This window comes from Pelophylax lessonae (genome assembly GCF_965119305.1).
Source record: "Pelophylax lessonae genome assembly, chromosome: 3".
In the NCBI taxonomy this organism is placed as follows: Eukaryota; Metazoa; Chordata; class Amphibia; order Anura; family Ranidae; genus Pelophylax; species Pelophylax lessonae.
In genome coordinates this window covers 328,493,666-328,512,317 of record NC_138770.1, presented here as the reverse complement: position 1 = coordinate 328,512,317, position 18,652 = coordinate 328,493,666, and the positions used below count along the sequence as shown (strand labels likewise).

Below are 18,652 nucleotides of genomic sequence, written 5' to 3'. Positions count from 1 at the left end.
GTATTAGACCGTGATAAGGTAAATACAATTGAACAGCTTGAAGGCGATGGAATAGGCCATATATAAAGCAGGTAACCAAATAAATGTGGAGTACCTTACAATGCAAGCCCAAGAATGGGAACATTATGAAAAAGGTGAGGTCCATATAGACCCATGACTGAGGAGGAAACCACCTGAGTTTTATGTATAAAGAGAAACCGAGGAAATAGAAAAGAGAAGCAGAAAGAATAGAAGAGGGAGGGGGAAAGAAGAAAAAGGTGGGGTGGTGAGTTGTGGAAGGGAAGGGAAGAAGGGAGAAGGGAATTCAATTACATACTTTGTGTGCAAGTTGTGTCGTTTTTATTTAAAGTACACGTTACCTTTTTTATGAAAAACCATTGTAACAAGTGCATACTGCCACTGTGAAAATTTAGGAGGTAATGACACAGGATTCACATTAAGGGTTAATGTGAAGTGTCAGACTGTTTCTGAGTGGAGAAAGCTGTGTTTTCGGTTTCCTCTGGATTCTGTAGTCCCAGATTTGGGCCTGGAGCTTGAAGGTTCCAAAGTGTATAGGGTGGGAAGGAACCTTCAATCCTGTGTCCAGATTTTACCAAGTGCCTGCAGCCTGGGTGTCACAAACCTGACTGAAGGCTGAAGTGACAGAAGGGTCTTCCCTTGCGGCTGAGTGCAGGGTAACCCTGAAGGTGGTGACAGAGGGTGTTATGCACAGGTTGCCTGCAGGTGAAGCTGCCTGATTCCACATGTGAGGACACCCAAGGGCAGAGTTGAATTCGCATCAGATGATTCTCTGGCGATGCTGGCAGATCTTGACAGATGGGTAAAGCAGGAAGCAAGGTCAGAAGCCAGGCCGGGGGTCAAACAAAGGGAAATCATTCAGGAGCCGAGGCAGAAGCATGGTTGAGGTCATGCCAGGGTGAAACACAGTATTTAGATCAGGAACAAGGCAGAAGCAGGTCCATGGAGCAAGCCTGGTTCAGAGCCAGAGGAGAAGCCAGAACAGGTCAGGGGCAAGCCGTAGTAACGTGTAATCAAGCGGAAGCATAAGGCACAGGATACAAGGCTGACGATAGTCCAGCAATTTATAAGAGGAATTGGTGTTCTTGTATAAGCCAGTGGATGCTGGCAAGTAGCATGTTTTTCATGCGCATATGCGATATGCGCTGTCGCATACGAAGATTAGCAATTGCGTGCCGTTTTGCTAATGCACATGCACGAATTAGCGTGGCCATTTTGGATATTGCCATATTTGACAGGTTTCCTCAGATTCTTCCCTGACTCTGGGTGAGTACATAGGTTACATAGTTACATAGACTGGTTGAAAAAAGCCATCGAGTTCAACCAATAAAAGGGAACAAAAAATTGTACAATCCTATATCCACAGTTGATCCAGAAGAAGGCAAGACTCCAACAAAGCATGATCCAATTTGCTCCAGCAGGGGAAAAAGTTCCTTCCTGATCCCCCCCCCCCCCCCCCAAGAGGTTTTCAGGGTCATTATATATTTAAGCCTGAGCAAAGCTCAGTTTCCAGTTTGGGGACAGCTCCCATATTGGAGATGGGAGGTCTAAACTTAGGGGTCAGAGGTGCCCCAGCCAGTAGTCAGAAGACAGAAGGTCTCAACTAGGGGTCAGAGGAGCCCCAGCCAGGAGACAGGAAGTCTCGTTCAAGGATTCAGGTGGGCTCCTATCAGGGTGTTAGGAGGAACCCCTCATCTGTAGGCCAAGTGTGGGCCGTTTAACAGGGCGCTGCAACTTAAAGTGAGCTGCAACTTAAGTGAACCAGAGAAGCTGGACAACAGTCATATGGACTGGTAAGAAGAGCAGTGATGCTGCTGATAATGGAGCCAGGTGGCACAGCATTTTTAGTTGACTGTCATTGTGGATAGTGGAAACCCCTGCGTGGGCAACTGATTATGTTCACTTTCCGTTTTTATTAAGTGAGCTGCCATGTCCTAAAATAGTTTGAGCTGGTGCATCTGCAACATGAGCATGATCATCCCCAATACACCCCCCCCCCCCCATTTTCCCCATGCCTTTAGCTAATATACCAGAAATTAACCCACACACCCAGCACTGTCCTTCTACACTGCCCAACTCTCTGCTTCACTAGGCACTATTTACTGTCCCCCAACACCTGTGCTCCAGTACTCGGGTATGAGTTCAAGCTCTTTAAAGTAAATGAAAGTGCCCAACTTGGCTCTTCTGTTCATCTCTACACCACATGTAGCCATACCTGCACACTGCAACACCGTCATTGGGGGGAAAATTGAATACAAAAGTAAGGATGGGGGATTATAGTGGGACACGAACTGTGTGCTGATTCGTTTTTCAATGGATTGATGGAAATGTTTAGCTGACAGGAAAACTGTCTTGTCAATTACTCCACTCCAAAATGGTTGTTTTCCATTATTTGTTCTATATATAATACATGAACATCACAGCGGGAATCTCAACCGTGAATTATACTTCCAGTGGCCTCCAAGGAATCTCAGGATAGTAACTTATTACCTTTGCATTTACAAGGCTAATTTTTTATACCTTTATGTCATCCTATTCAAACCTTTTATATGAGGGATATATTTTAATATACTGTTTTACTGTTTCTTCTATAGGCTTTTAAAGCAAGAATATCTTCAGTTCCAACAATTGAGAAGTTTTTGGCCCCAGGAAGTAAAAAAAAGCCTATTCCTGATGCAACATATGTAAACACTGTAAAAAAAATTCTTTTCAGCTGACGTGAATAAGAAATGTATATACCCATGTTTAAAAAAAATGCAATGATTTAATATACATACTTTTGAATTTATACTAAAGTGTGAAGTTTGTGCTGTAGTTTATATTTCAGAATTTTTCATTAAAGACTCTATGGAGATTCTATCTATTATTTATTTATTTTTTAAGAAGGAAAAAAGTATTTTTTAGCTGGATGTTCCTTGGAAGGGTTGGGAGTGGGGGGGGGGGGGGGAATGGAGAGAAAAAAAAGGGAATGAACAACCTAGGCTGTGGTCAAATTCCTGCTTGGAGACCCAGGAGGCCAGAATCGGTTCCATTAGGAAGACCGGTAAAGCGTTTGTTACCCAAAAAAAAAAAAAAATCCTGTTCCCTTAAGACATATTGTACAGCACAGTGCTTGAGCTGTGTAATTTGGCCCCCTGTATCACCTAAAAGAACCTGGCTGATCCTGCCTGGTTCTGCCCTCCCACCCCCCCACCTGTAAACTGACCATGGTATATAATGGCTGCTGAGCCCTTGACACCGTGGTCACTTTACATGCCTCCATTATCCGCAGCCCTGCTCTCTGTTCTCCTGTGTTCCCCCCCTTCCCTGCCTGTCAGCTCCATGTCCCTCCTCCTGCTCAAATAACTTAATGTGTTAAATAATCATCTTTGTTTCCTAAGCCTGTGTACCTCTGTCTGTCTTTTATATGTAGCAGGATTCCCAGCCATTTTGCTGGATGTGGGTTCACCAGGGTTACCGCTAGCAACAGCACATTTAAGCATGTTCTCCAAGTGTGAACACCAAGACAAGAAATGGTCATAGAAATAGCATCTTTGGTTTTATATTTAGGAACTTGGATGGCAGAAGGGAATGAGTGGGATACTCCTCAACTATACACAATAGATTGGGACACTGAGAAAAATGGCTCTTGGCGCTGGCTGAATGTCGGTCAACGCCTGTTGGCGCTACTTAGCTCTGACTTGCTGTCTGAACTTTAACTGACTTTTGATACACTCCAGTGATACAAAAGTCCTTTGCACTGGTCCTTTTAGCCCTCCCGGATGAGGTAGCTTAACTGTGAATGCCGCTGCAACTTAACTTTCTCTATCGCTCATTGACAGACGTAGTCTTCTTGATTCTCAAGAGCTGGGTTATGTTGTCTCCGCAGGAGTAGGACTAGGCAGAATGACAAAAACGTTCTGGCTCCACCCTAGGGGGCAGTCCCTGAGGGTATATCCTCCCTCTCTCTGCTACAGGGAATCAGTTTTTTTCTGTCTAGTCAGGAGTAAGGACCTAAGTTCCTTGCTGGGATCTTTTGGTCCTGGCAAGACTTTTTTTCTTTAAGAAAAAGACATTTTTTAGGTAGTTTTCTCCAGTGTTTTTTTCCTGTGAGATCTTCAAGCAAAAATGCCGGACTGGGCGACACTTGTGGTCACCCCAGCCGGCCTACGAGCGCGTGCAGACCAGGCATTGCGCTTGGTCGGCCGCGACATATTCAAGTAAGTATGCGGGGCCGGGCGACGGGCTGGATGTGAGATCCAGTGGTCACCCCGGTTTCTGCCTAAAAGCGCGTGCAGACCAGTGCGCTGAGTCGGCCGCGACGGAGTCCCAGTAAAGGGACTGACTTTGCGAGTTAAAAGCTCGCTTGGATGCCAGGACCAGAGAGTCGAGGCGTCCACAAACCCCCACCTCGGTGGAGAGGGTATTATGAAGAGAGGGTGCCTGTCGGTTCGGTATGGTGAGTAAAACGTTCCCTTTTTTCCTCATTTATGAGGCAGTATATATTATGGGCCCCTCCATATATGGTCAGTATATATCTGACACTTACAAGTCCCCCTTGTAATACAGCATGTGTTTGTGGGAAGTGGACTTGGTTCAAGAGCTAACACTCTACCCAGCAGACTGTAACATTACAGCAAACATAGGAGGTATAATCCTACCTTATGTGCAGTGTATCTCTGTAGATCCATATGTCACCTCTCAGCAGAGTGCAGGTGGATGTGCTGGGAAGACGATATCGGCGGTCCGCCGCCATTTTGCCGTAGACCGAATGCATGTATGTCCTCAGGTCACGCCGGCCGCCATGTTTTTGGAGTCTTATGTCTCTTCTATGGGGGCGGCCATGTTTTGTGAGCCCAGCTTCCTCGTGGAGGGCTGGGAACGCCGGAAGGCGTACACAGGGGGCGGAGCCACGCCTTCTGCCCGGGAAAAAGCAAACAGCTCCTTCCAGTCTGTGTAAGACAGACGCTGGCTGCAGTTTGTTGGAAACTGCACTGCATCGGTTGGCGAGCCTTGGGGGTCCCTCTCTCTCTCTCTCTGGGATCGAGAAGCAGGTACTCTGAGGGGCGCTATTGCGCTAGGGGGAGACACACAAAAAAAAAAAAAAAAAAAAAAGTTTTTTTGTTTATTGCTGGCAAAAGTGTGCTGTATTAACATGGACCCTGCCACTCATGTATCTCCTCCGGATCCCCTCGAGGGGTCTGCGGGATCCTCCAGCACCCCATTGACAATTGAATCTTTGTCAGCCATTATGGAAACTTTTGTGTCCCGGGTGGAAGTGGCTTGTCAGGGACAGGGCGCAAGAAAGCGACCCCCGCCTAACCCCTTATTATCTGAAACCTCGGATTCAGACTCTGAGCCTATTTCTGCAGTTGCAGGTACTTCATCTGGTATTGGTGTCTCGGGTCCTGTCTCTTCAGACAGTGAGGAGGATGTTTCGGCATCTGCCATAGCCCGAGAGGAAGCGTTGGTAAACGCACTCATTGTATCTGTTCAAGAGACTTTAAGGTTACAGGGTATTCCATCAGAAATAGCTGAAACTGAGATCCCTTTTGGGACTAAAAAGCGCATCAAAGTGGCAAAGGTTTTTCCATTGCCCAAATGTTTTGGCAATCCAATCGATGAAGAATGGCGTCTGCCAAAACGCACTTTTAATATTTCCAAACGCATTGACAGGCGTTATCCGTTTGAGGAAACCCTTATTAAGAAATGGACAGAACCACCTGTGGTGGATTCACCAATTGCTAGATTGAATAAAGCCACGGTTATTCCTTTAGAAGACGCTCCGTCTTTTAAAGATCCAGTGGATCGCAAGATAGAAGCTATGTCTCGCACCATGTTTTCCTTGATTGGATCAGCTTTCAGGCCAATAATTGCTATTGGTCTGGTTTCGCAGGCTGTAACTGTATGGACCAAGTGGTTACGCCGGGACTTAGAAGAAGTCCCTCAGGCGGTATCAGATTTGTTGGAACAAATGATACAGGGGTTACAGTTTGTATGTGATGCGGCGTTAGACGCCACTCCATTAATGGCGCGAGCATCAGTCTCAGCAGTGGTTCTCAGGCGTACACTGTGGCTAAAAGGTTGGATAGCCGACCAAGGTTCCAAAAAAGCATTGGCTAATATCCCCTTTTCAGGAGAACGTCTATTTGGAGCCAACTTAGATGAGATCATTAAGGATCTCACCGGTGGAAAAAGCACCTTTTTACCGCAAAATTTTAAAGGTAGAGGAACTCGTCAAAGACGAGGGCCTTCTTTTTCTGCTCACAAGAGGTTTTTTCGTCCAGCGGGTGAAAAAACTAAGTCCTCCAAGGTTCCTACAGGAGGCGTCAGGGGTCGTTGGTCGGGCAAGCAAAAGCCCGCCCCCTCCAGACCTGAAGATAAACCATCCAAAGCCTGAAGGTGCGCCCCCACCCATAACTGGGGTGGGGGGACGTCTTCGCCGGTTCCCGGATCCATGGCTTTCCAGAATCCCGGACAAATGGGTTTGCGAAGCATGCAGAGTCTCCTCAGACCTTGCTACAAAACATAGAAATTACTATGATTTCTTTACAGGAATTCGGGTGGCTGGTGAACCAGCAAAAGTCTTTTCTGGTTCCCACCCAGAGGCTCGAATATCTGGGTCTAATTCTAGACACAGTCAGGACAAGAGTGTTTCTTCCGGTAGGGAAACTTCGAAAGATTCAATCAGCAGTCCAGTTGTTACTGTCCAACAGCTGGTCTTCCCTTCGGACTTGCATGAGGGTTCTGGGGTTGATGGTGGCTTCATTCGAAGCAGTCCCATTTGCCCAGTCCCATACCCGAATTCTTCAGCAAGAGATTCTCCTCAGATGGAATCGGAATCCGGAATCCCTGGACAATCAGATACGATTGAGCAAACAGACCAGAGAGTCTCTGGTTTGGTGGCTTCGGTCTCCAATGCTCAGCCAGGGAAAGTCATTTCTGCCAATATATTGGACGATAGTGACCACGGATGCCAGTCTATCCGGATGGGGAGGAATTCTCGGTCAATTATCTGCCCAGGGACTTTGGTCCCCGGAAGAATCCAGATTACCGATAAATGTATTGGAACTGAGAGCGATCAGACTTTGTCTGATTCACTGGACCGAGCAGCTCCAGGGCAGCCCGGTTCGGATCCAGTCGGACAATGCCACGGCCGTGGCTTATGTCAATCACCAGGGGGGCACCAAGAGTGTCCGAGCGGCCAAAGAAGTGGCTTGCATTCTTCGCTGGGCGGAACGATTTGTTCCAGCAATCTCTGCGGTGTTCAGTCCGGGGGTGGAGAATTGGCAGGCAGATTATCTCAGCCGTCAGACCCTGGATCAGGGGGAATGGTCCCTCCATCCAGACGTTTTCCACCAGTTGTGCCTACGGTGGGGCACCCCGGATGTGGATCTGTTGGCATCACGATTCAACAGGAAAGTTCAGAGATTCGTGGCTCGCTCCCGCGATCCTCTAGCAGAAACCGCAGACGCACTGATCGCCCCGTGGGGGCAATACCAGCTAATATATGCCTTCCCTCCTCTCGCGTTACTGCCAAGACTTCTTCGCAGGGTAGAGGAGGAAGGAATCCCAGTAATCCTGGTAGCTCCGGACTGGCCTCGTCGAGCTTGGTACGCCGACATGGTCAGACTGGTGGCGGACGTCCCGTGGAGACTTCCTCTCAGAGAGGATCTACTGTCTCAGGGACCGATCTTCCATCCTGCTTTACGATCGCTGGCTTTAACGGCCTGGCTATTGAGACCCAGGTGCTGAAGGACAAAGGTTTGTCAGCTTCAGTTATTCCTACTCTAGTTGAAGCAAGGAAAGCGACTTCCAGAAAGATTTATCATCGCACATGGAAGTCCTACATTGCATGGTGTGAACCTTTGGGGTTCCGTCCTCGGTCTTATTCGATTAGTCGAATATTGGCTTTTCTGCAACAAGGGGTTGAGCAGAAATTGGCCTTGAGTACTATCAAGGGTCAGGTCTCAGCATTAGCCATCTTCTTTCAGAAGCCTTTGGCTACTCATTCCTTGGTGCGGAATTTCATCCAGGGGGTGCGACATCTGGCTCCGCCAGTGCATGCGCCGTTACCCCCCTGGGATCTTAATTTAGTGTTGTCGGTTCTTCAGAAACCTCCCTTTGAAGATATTAGGGAGATTCCTCTACCCACGTTGTCCCAGAAGGTGGCCTTCTTGGTGGCTATTACTTCTGCACGCAGGGTGTCAGAACTGGCCGCATTATCTTGTCGTTCACCATATCTGGTGGTTCATAGAGATAAGGTGGTTCTTCGTCCGAATCCATCCTTCCTACCAAAAGTAGTTTCAGAATTTCATCTGAATGAAGAAATTGTATTACCTTCCCTGTGTCCTAAGCCCAGTCATCCTCGGGAATTTGCTTTGCACTCCTTGGATGTGGTCCGGGCGATCAGGGTATACTTGAAAACGACAGACTCGTTTCGCAAGACGGATTCACTTTTTGTGATCCCAGATGGACCCAAAAAGGGGTTGCCTGCATCTGCCGCGACCATTTCCAAATGGATCAGACAGACGGTAGTACAGGCTTATTCTATTAAGGGTCGGGAGCCCCCGTTCCCTGTCAAGGCGCACTCCACTCGGGCACTTAGTGCGTCATGGGCCTTTCGCCATCAGGCGTCAGTGGTCCAGGTGTGCAAGGCGGCTACCTGGTCGTCGGTGCATACCTTCTCTAAACATTATAAAGTTGATGTAATGGCATCGTCTGATGCCTCATTTGGCCGCAAGGTTTTGCAGGCCGCAATTTGAGGAGACCAGTGGTCTACCTCGAGGGTTTTTTTCCGTTGGAAAATTTTTTCTTTAGTCTCATTCTTTGTTTATAATGAGCCTTTAAAACTTCTAGTTTGGCACCGGTTGGGCCTACTAGATTGGATTTGATTTTGTCAATCCCACCCCTCATTTGTGGCACTGCTTCTGGATGTCCCAGCTCTTGAGAATCAAGAAGACTACGTCTGTCAATGAGCGATAGAGAAAAATGGATTTTTGTAAGAACTTACCGTAAAATCCTTTTCTCTTAAGCTCATTGACAGACGTAGTACCCGCCCCTCTATCATTGAGTTGGGTTGGGTTAATTTCTCTGTACTGCTTTAAACAGAACTGATTCCCTGTAGCAGAGAGAGGGAGGATATACCCTCAGGGACTGCCCCCTAGGGTGGAGCCAGAACGTTTTTGTCATTCTGCCTAGTCCTACTCCTGCGGAGACAACATAACCCAGCTCTTGAGAATCAAGAAGACTACGTCTGTCAATGAGCTTAAGAGAAAAGGATTTTACGGTAAGTTCTTACAAAAATCCATTTTTTGCTCTTCAGGGCTTAAATTCTGGCACCCCCTTTATAATCTTCTACACCGGCTTGTTGGCTCCTGGATCCCTCTGACCTTCCGGAGTGGTCCCCTATCCTAGGAAGACCCCAGGGCAGTTTACAGTACTCACGACACTGCTTTCTTGGAAACTCCGGCCCCCACAGCTCCGCTTGGTCCTCAGCACACTGGATCCCTCTCTACAGCTCAGTTCAACCCTCTGTCCTCTTTGGCCAGCCACCTAGGACATCCGTTCCACGCGGACAGGAGGAGAGACAGCCATCACCTCCCTCCTGGGACTCTGCATAACCGCCAAAGACAATCTGTAATGTGCTCTCCTCAGACTTGTACCCCTTCCCAGGATGCCATGCAGCAGATTATGCCCTCTCTGGGATAGATACAAGCCCTGGTGTGCTATTGGCCAGGTTTCCTCCACTGTCCAATAAGAACCCTCATTGGATACAGTGGGGAGACTCCCCAGCCCAACAGTCACACCTGAGGATACATGACAGCCTGCCAAATAATTGCACCCTCCTGATAAGCAGACAAGGTCTCCCCTATAGGTTACCTAGCACCTACCTAGGAGGGTGCTACATATAAAAAAATGCCATATTTTCCATCCGTCTGGAGGATCGGATCTGATAAAAACGGACAGGTGGTCTGTTTTCATCTGATCTCCCATAGAGAAGAGCCGGGTTCTGACAGCTCCATCTCTGCAAAGTAAGCGGGAGATGGGAGTTGTCGTCTGCTTGCTCAGCAGGGATTGGCGGCTCAATCCCCGCTGAGCAAAATGGAGTCCGCCGAGGTGCACCACCCGTGTGAAAGGGACCTTATAAGCTTAGTAAGAAGTGAGAAGATGAATATTTGGGTCACTGGACAAGATCTCCAAATATAAGTGCTTAACTGTCTGCATAAGCAGAAACACAAGGGAGAATACCCACTTCGTTCTGAAGGCAACTTTAACATTTTGGATTTTCCAGCACTTTACGGGGTTGATTTTACTAAAGGCAAATAGTTTGGTTACTTTGAAAAGGAAGCTGCATTTTGAGGGGGTTTTTTTTCCCCCCCGCTTAATGAATGAGGTCAAGCTCTTCTGACTTTAATCATCATGTGCAAGCATAATGCAGTTATCTTAAACATACAATACAGGACATCTTATTTATACACCATGGGTTATAGGCTTGTACTTTCAGGTGATTGGATGCTGGCAAGCTTTTGCGGACACAACCTCCCCTATAACTCTACGCCAGTCCTGTCTGAAGGTGATGGACCTCTTCTCCTTTCTGGAGAACCCAACCTCACTAGTTTAATATTTTATCTTTCAATTCTTCAGTCAACCCTTACGGTTTTCCACTTGCAGCACCCTCCTAGATAGGTGCTAGTGAGAGAGTATAGTTTTTGGCTCTGTCTGCCTATCAGAGGAGCAGCAGGCAAATCTGTATTGCTTTCTGCCTGCCAGAGAGCAGAATCTGGGAGTGAGGTCGGCTCAGTATGTGAGTCATTAAGGCATGTTGGACAGTAGGAGGAAACCTGACCAATGGATACATAGGCTTTGATACAGTCCTGGTGATTGACAGAGACAGGTGGTCTCAGTGCATTCTGGGATACTGTATAAAAGCCAGGAGCACATGTGCTGTGGGGTCTTTGGCTGGTGAGCAGAGTCCCGGAGGGAGGGTGGCAGCTGCCTCCTTTGTAGCAGTGGCACATGGCATCAGGAGGTCATCCTGAGAACCACAGGAGTGGAGCTGAACCCAGAGGTCCAGGAAAGCTGACTGAGGGGGAGACACTGGAGACCCTAGAAAAGCAGTATCGTGAGTACAGGGGATCTTGTCAAGGGGCCTGACCTGAGGGGGGCTACCCCGGAGTAGGATAGTCAGTGGATGGGTGTCAGTGGTCAAGAAAGAGGATACTAGGAGAGTGTCCTGAGGATAACTTTAGTTCACCAAGTCATCTGGAAAGAAACTTTAACCCTAAATCCACCTAATGGGCAAGCCCTTGCTGTATCAACAGATGTCCTCCAAACTTTGTGCATAGTTAATCTGGAGTATCCCACTATTCCCTTCTCCCATCCCTAATTTATAAAATAAAACACAAAATCACTACATACCCCTGGGCTAATTATTGACTGAGCCAAGAAGTAAAGCGATAGACTGTGATTGTCGGAGTTGTTAATGGTAATCCAGGAGGACCCGAAAGAGTGAAATACAGCAGCCCTCAAGTGGGCAGTGCTACATACTGTATACACAGAAGTGTATTTGGATCATTGCAACCTCTTTAAAACCTTGAACCATACCCAGACCCTACTCTGTGGGGACAGCCTTTATTGCTGCTTTAGGCATTGGATGGCATAGAACGCTCACCTTGAAACTAGGTGCAACACATAGTTAATCACAGGGTGCTAAAAAAAAAAAAATCCAGGGCTGTGGTCAATTGCTATGGAACTGTTCCCACTGTTAGAGATGAAGCCTGAAATTTACATACCCAACGTTGTGGACCGGTAAGACAGTCACCCTGTATCTATGACTGTTACTGTGTAAAACAAGGCTATGTTTGGAATGTATTCACTTCAGTGTACCCTTTTCAAACCTGATGCTAAAATTCAACCACTGAGCGCTCAGTCTCAGGTGGATGACCAAGTGTAACATCATACCACTGGGCGCACACGTTGCATCACTTCTGCCTAGAACCCATATGGTAGTTGGGTGCTTCCTCCCACCCTTTACCACGGATCCTTTGAAAGGAGTATATGATAACCCAGGTGTAGACTGTTCTGCAGACACTTACCATATCTCCCACTCTACTCCATGAGTATCCCACAGGGGTATACCCTAACTTGTAGCTATTATGCAGACCAGACAAAAGGGAGCCAATTCTAAACCACAGGGGAACATTCACTTTGCTGAAGGACCACACAACATTAAATAGCGATGTCTACTTCACACCAGAGCTGGACCCAGTTTTACCAGTCTTAGCAGCGGATTCTAGCTCTACTTCAGGCATGCAACAAGCGTCCTATTTCAACAAAGAATTCTCTGTCTGCATGCATGTCACAATTACTCAGACAGATTACAATCTTAATTTGGCCATCTTTGTCTATGGCATCTTCTCATGCTCCCTTTTTACAACTGGAGTCACACCCTGATATGCTGGTCCTAGAGGAGGGGAATGAAGAGGATGTTGAAGCACCATTTGAGGAACCTGCAGAAGATTTCTCTACCCCCCCCCATATTGTCATTACAACCCCTGGAAAAAAGTATGGACTCGCCACTCTTGTAAAATATTAATTTAATTGTGTAGAAAAAAAAAAATCACAAACCTGCATCAAAACTCTTTTCATTTCACATTTCTTCTGGCTTTAAGAAACGCTTAAAAGAAAGAGAAGCAGAGGAAAGAAAAATATAGAATCTCTCAATTCTAAGAAAAATGTTATGGAATCACCATGTAGTTTTCAGTTCTAAAGCCAACATCGGCATCAGATTAAATCTGCTAATTAGTCTGCAGTTAAAAAAAAAAAAGTGCTTGCACACCTTGGTGAGCTATTGCACCAACCTGATTGACCTAAATCTTGGCTCCAACACGAGAGGTGTCAGTTGAAACAAAGGAGAGTATTATAAAACTTCTTCAAGAAGGTAAATCCTCATAGAATGTTGCAAAAGTTGTTGGTTGTTCCCAGTCAGCTGTGTCTAAAATCTGGACCAAGTACAAATCAAATGGGAAGGTTGTTAAAAGCGTACTGGTAGACCAAGGAAGACATCAAAGCGTCAAGATAGAAAACTTAAAGCAATATGTCTCAAAAACAGAAAATGCACAACAAAACAAATGGTCAGAAATTGAGTCAATGCCAAACAAAAACTATCAACACCTAAACAGAAAAAAACAAGGTTACCGTGGGCTAAAGAAAAGCAATCCATGACTGTGGATGACTTACTGAAAGTGATATTCAGTGATGAATTATGAATCTGCATTGGGCAGGGTGATGATGCTGGAACTTTTGTTTGATGCCATTCCAATGAAAAGTATGAAGACTGCCTGAAGAAAACAACCTGCAAATTTCCACAATCATTGATAATATGGGGTTGCATGGCAGGTGACAAACCTCCAACCTGCAAAGCTGATCTGGCAACTGCATTCTGCTTTTACTCAAATTTGTTCACAATACCAAAGCCCAACAGAGGTATCCATCCTACCATGGACATAAATTCCCTTAACAAATTTCTTTAAATTCCAAAATTTTGGATAAAATCCACCAGCTCAGCAGATCAACCCAGGGACACAAGTTGTAACAGGATGCATTGTAAATTTTAGTTTGCACATATAAACATAGTTGGCCTGGTTCACCCCAGAGTATAAGTCACAGGAGAAGAAAAGTTTTAGAAAAGTTTTTGCCTAGTTGTTGCCCACCCTATGTATTTATTGCTTGGAGATGTCCCATGGTGTGTGAATAAGTTGCCTGTGCCTTGTACTGTATGCTTAACAAAAGAGGAAATTTAACTTACCTGTAAATTCCATATCTTGAGGTACAGTGCTAAACACAGGCCACCCTCCCTAAACTCTCCTTCTTACTCTGCATTGCTTGCTGAGCCCTCACACAATGGGGTAGGGTTATAGAAGGTGGGTCCTAGGGTGGCGTGTCCTCAAATGCTTGCCAGTGTCCAATCATCTGAGAGTACAAACCTTTAACCCATAGTGTATGAAAAAGTGTCCTGTGTTCTGTATTGAACTCCCAAGATTTGGAATTTATAGGTAAGTTAAAATTCCTCTTTTGAATTTTCCATGCATGTGATTGGGTATTCTTTGTGTTGTGGAATTTTTCCTCAGGTACAAAATACCTGTTACCTGTTAGTCAGTGATACCAAATCAGACAATATATAGCTATATATATAATGAGATCAGACAAGACTCAAGATGGCTGAATCATAGTGACCTGATTTATTACAACATTGCTGGAGTTTATATATACTCAAATATGGGTTTGTCATTACAATCTGACGTACAGAAATGGGTTGTTATTAACATCTTTTATCCAATCAAAGTTAACAACTAATTATAGTAAGCATTATGTCAATCTAGATCGTGATTCTCTGTCATAAAGGGAAATTTCTTGGTGACACACAATAAAAGTTCCAAAGGGGCTTTTAGAAGATATTATTGGCTTTGTGGTCAGCTGTCCAGACAGAGTTGATATTCTGAGAGATAGGGAATTTCCACTGTTTCGTTCATCTGATATATTCTTAGCCTTTGCAAGCTCAGTGACACATGTAAAGAAATCAAAGTAAAATGAGATTAACTCGAAAGACATTTTGTTTAAGATAACCATTCTAAATGCCAGTCAATGCATCCTGTAAAGGCCAATAAGGTATCCAGAAAATGCGAGATAGGTATGCCACGACATTTGCAAAGTGCAATTTCACCACATTCACTAAGACTGGCCATACATTTATACATTATTTTTTGTTCAACCAGCGGGTTTGATCTAAACAAATTAGCTGATTTTCCCATTCACACGTGCATGGGAGATTCTCTCCTTCTGTGGTATTGTATCCTGACAGCCGGGAGCCTTCTCTGTCAGAATACAATGATCAGTGTTGCGGGCTATAGCTGACCACACTGATCGCTTGTAAAAAAACCCACCAGGCTGGTTGCACAACCAGCCTGTCCATACATGGATTAAAATTCAGCTAGTCCCTGTTAAACTGCTGAATTTTGATCCATGTATGGCCAGCTTAAGCTTTGGGTATAATTCTGTTGCAAAGTGCATCTTCCCTTCCAGAGTGAACAGCTTATTTGCCTTTTAGTAAATGAAGAGCTCTGTCTCAGAGATAATGCTCACCAGGATAAATATAGGGGTAAATCTCCCCAGCAGGAGCACACACAGTATTAAAAAAATGACCGGGCTCAACTCCTACCCACTCCATTCAAATCAAAAAAATGCCTTTACATACACTGCTCAAAAAAAAATTAAGGAACACTTTGAAAACACATCAGATCCCAATGGGGAAAATATCATGCTGGATACTGATATGGACTGGGTAATGTGTTAGGAATGAAAGGTTGCCACATCGTTTAATGGAAATGAAAATGATCAACCTACAGAGGGCGAAATTCAAAGACACCCCGAAAATCAAAGTGAAAAATGATGCAGCAAGCTAGTCTATTTTGCTGAAATTTTACTGCAGCAATTCAAAATGCTCCTTTTAAGATGACGGATGGTGTCCTGGGGTATTTCCTCCCAGACCGGGACGAGGGCATCACTGAGCTCCTGAACAGACTGAGGTGGCTTTCCGTCGGTAATGACCGATGCGGCTCGGGAGCCGCTCGATCGTTACCTGGGTGAGCACCCACCCGGCTTGATGGAGTCCCGATCAAAGCCGGAAACGGCTTTGATCGGTATTCCGAGGACGTAACCCGGAGGCGGCGTCCATGACGTCACTTCCGGGTTAGTGTGCTGCAAAAGGCGGCAAATTTAAAAAATGGCTGTATGCAAAAACGCAGTTTTCGGCGTTTTGCATACAGGGAAGTGTAGTGGAGGGGTCTAGGGTCTTTTAGACCCTCGATCCCTCCATAAAGTGTACCTGTCACTACATATTGGTGTCACAAGGGATGTTTACATTGCTTGTGACAACAATAAAAGTGATCAGATTCTTTTTTTTTTTTAAAACTGTAATAAAGTTAAAAAAAAATAAAAATAAATGGGAAAAAAAAAAAATTTAGCCGCCCCCCGTCACCGTTAGCTCACGCACAAAAAATAACGTATACGGAAGTCGAGCCGCGAATGAAATCCCTGTTCAAACCACACATGTGAGGCATCGCCGCGATTGCCAGAGCGTGGGCAATAATTTAAAAAATAGAGCTACACTCTATCTCTAAACTAGTAACCGTTAGAAAAATTTAAATCGTCACCTATTGAGATCTCTATTGACCGTAGTTTGTCGCCATCCCACGGGGGGCGCAATTTTAAACCGTAACATGTTGGGTATCTATTTACTCGGCGTGACATCATCTTTCACAATATACAAAAAAAATGGGCTAACTTTACTGTTTAGTATTTTTAAATGCAGTGAAATGTGATTTTTCAAAATTTTTCCCAAAAAATGGCGTTTTAAAGAACGCTGCGCAAATACCGCGTGACAAAAAATATTGCAATGACCGACATTTTATTCTCCAGAGTCTTTGCCAAAAAAATATATATAATGTTTGGGGGTTCTAAGTAGTTTTCTAGGATAAAAAACTGGTTTTAACTTGTGAACAAAGTGCTCAAAATGATCATAGCTAAGTACAATGTCTTTTCACTTTGCAGATCATGGTGAGAAAAGATAAGAGGACTTTTTATACTAATTATAAGTGTGTTAGTATGATGGTCCTATGGTAAGGAAACGGTTTACCATCTAGGTCGTCCCTGGTTCGAATCCTGGCTAATGCAAGTCAATATATATATATATATTTTTTATCAAGTTCCAGATAGCAGTTTGTGGCTGATAACTGTAGAAGAAAAAGCCATCATTGAATCACACACAAATTGAATCACACACAAACAAGCCATGCCTACAGTAAAGTGTAAATGGGCAGCAGCTATGATCATAGCTAAGTAAAATTTTCTCCAGGAGAGGGAAGGTAAAACTGGAGGAAAGTTGTAAAATTGTAAATAAAGAAAATAATACCATATTGGAAAGAAAATACGGGCAGTACTGCATAAGAAAAGAGGTATTGAAAATATAATAATAATTTTAGAAATAAGGGGGAGGGGGGAGGGGGGGGAGACTCTTGGCCTCTTCCGGCTACTCCCCCATTTAGGTAGACACACAAGCAGGGCCGGACTGGGAATAAAAACCAGCCCTGGAAATAATTTCATACCAGCCCCATAGCATTATTATACCGGCCCAACAGCATAACGCCATTATTTTCCTGTTCATAAAAGGGAAAACCATGCATTTTAAAGCACATGTTAAGCGTGTATTATATGTAGATAAGACAGATATGAAATCACATAGGGTTTTATATATATATGTATATAGATAGATACATAAATACTGTATATAAGAGCAAATTCCAGTTAAAAGTGGAGCAATTATCAAGAACAGTCCACTTATTGTGATGGTGATATATTACCAGAATAAAAAACAATCAAAGTCTGGCAGCGGTGGTGGTGAGGGGGGTGGCTGCGGTGGTGGTGGTGGTGGTGGTGAGGGGGGTGGGATCGGTGGTGGTGAGGGGGGTAGGATCGGTGGCTGCGGTGGTGGTGATGAGGGGGGGTGGGATCGGTGGTGGTGAGGGGGGTGGCTGCGGTGGTGGTGGTGGTGAGGGGGGTGGGATCGGTGGTGGTGAGGGGGGTAGAATCGGTGGCTGCGGTGGTGGTGATGAGGGGGGGTGGGATCGGTGGTGGTGAGGGGGGTGACTGCGGTGGTGGTGAGGGGGGTGGGATCGGTGGTGGTGAGGGGGGTGGTTGCGGTGGTGGTGGTGGTGAGGGGGGTGGGATCGGTGGTGGTGAGGGGGGTAGCTGCGGTGGTGGTGGTGGTGAGGGGGGTGGGATCAGTGGTGGTGGTGGTGAGGGGGGTGGGATCGGTGGTGGCGGTGGTGAGGGGGTGTGGGATCTGTGGTGGTGAGGGGGGTGGGATCAGTGGTGGTGGTGGTGAGGGGGGTGGGATCGGTGGTGGTGAGGGGGTTGGCTGCGGTGGTGGTGGTGGTGAGGGGGGTGGGATCGGTGGTGGTGGTGGTGAGGGGGGTGGGATCGGTGGTGGTGAGGGGGGTGGGATCAGTGGTGGTGGTGGTGAGGGGGGTGGGATCAGTGGTGGTGGTGGTGAGGGGGGTGGGATCGGTGGTGGTGAGGGGGTTGCTGCGGTGGTGGTGCTGGTGAGGGGGGTGGGATCGGTGGTGGTGAGGGGGGTGGGATCGGTGGCTGCGGTGGTGGTGGTGAGGGGGGTGGCTGGGAGGGGGGCAGTATAGAGCAGTATAGGGGGACAGTATGGGGGGGCAGCATGATGGGAGGGGGACAATGGAGGACAGTATGGGGGGAGGGGGGCAGTATGGGGCGGTGGGAGCAGAGTGACAGTCAGTTGGACACCTGGAACGCTATACTTGCAGGCAGTGTATTTCCTGATACTCTGCTGTGGCAGAGATTGTGTTTGTACTGTGCTCTACTTGAGTGTCCTCGGGGCAGGGAGCATTTCTCCTACCTGACCCAGTGGCAGCTGGCTGGAACAGCTGTGAGACAACAAGAAGCGGGAGTTGAAGCCGGCCGGAGCCGGGGGGCGGTCCTAGGAACAGATGACTAATTGTGAATACAGCTAGCGCCAGGCTGGATAGGAGGTCCGGTGGGGAGGCATATGGTAGAAATGATCCCGCCC

At 46.3% G+C, this 18,652-nt stretch overlaps 1 protein-coding gene across 1 annotated transcript in view; it reads left to right on the top strand.

Annotated features, from left to right (window-relative positions):
* The window catches only part of LOC309550518 (uncharacterized protein), a 257,449-nt gene that overhangs the window by 186,025 nt on the left and 52,772 nt on the right, over positions 1–18,652 (top strand). Inside the window, exon 7 of the mRNA XM_082250880.1 lies at positions 2,613–2,730. Coding sequence (XP_082107006.1) covers positions 2,613–2,730 — 118 coding nt within the window. The remainder of the gene's footprint in view (positions 1–2,612; positions 2,731–18,652) is intronic.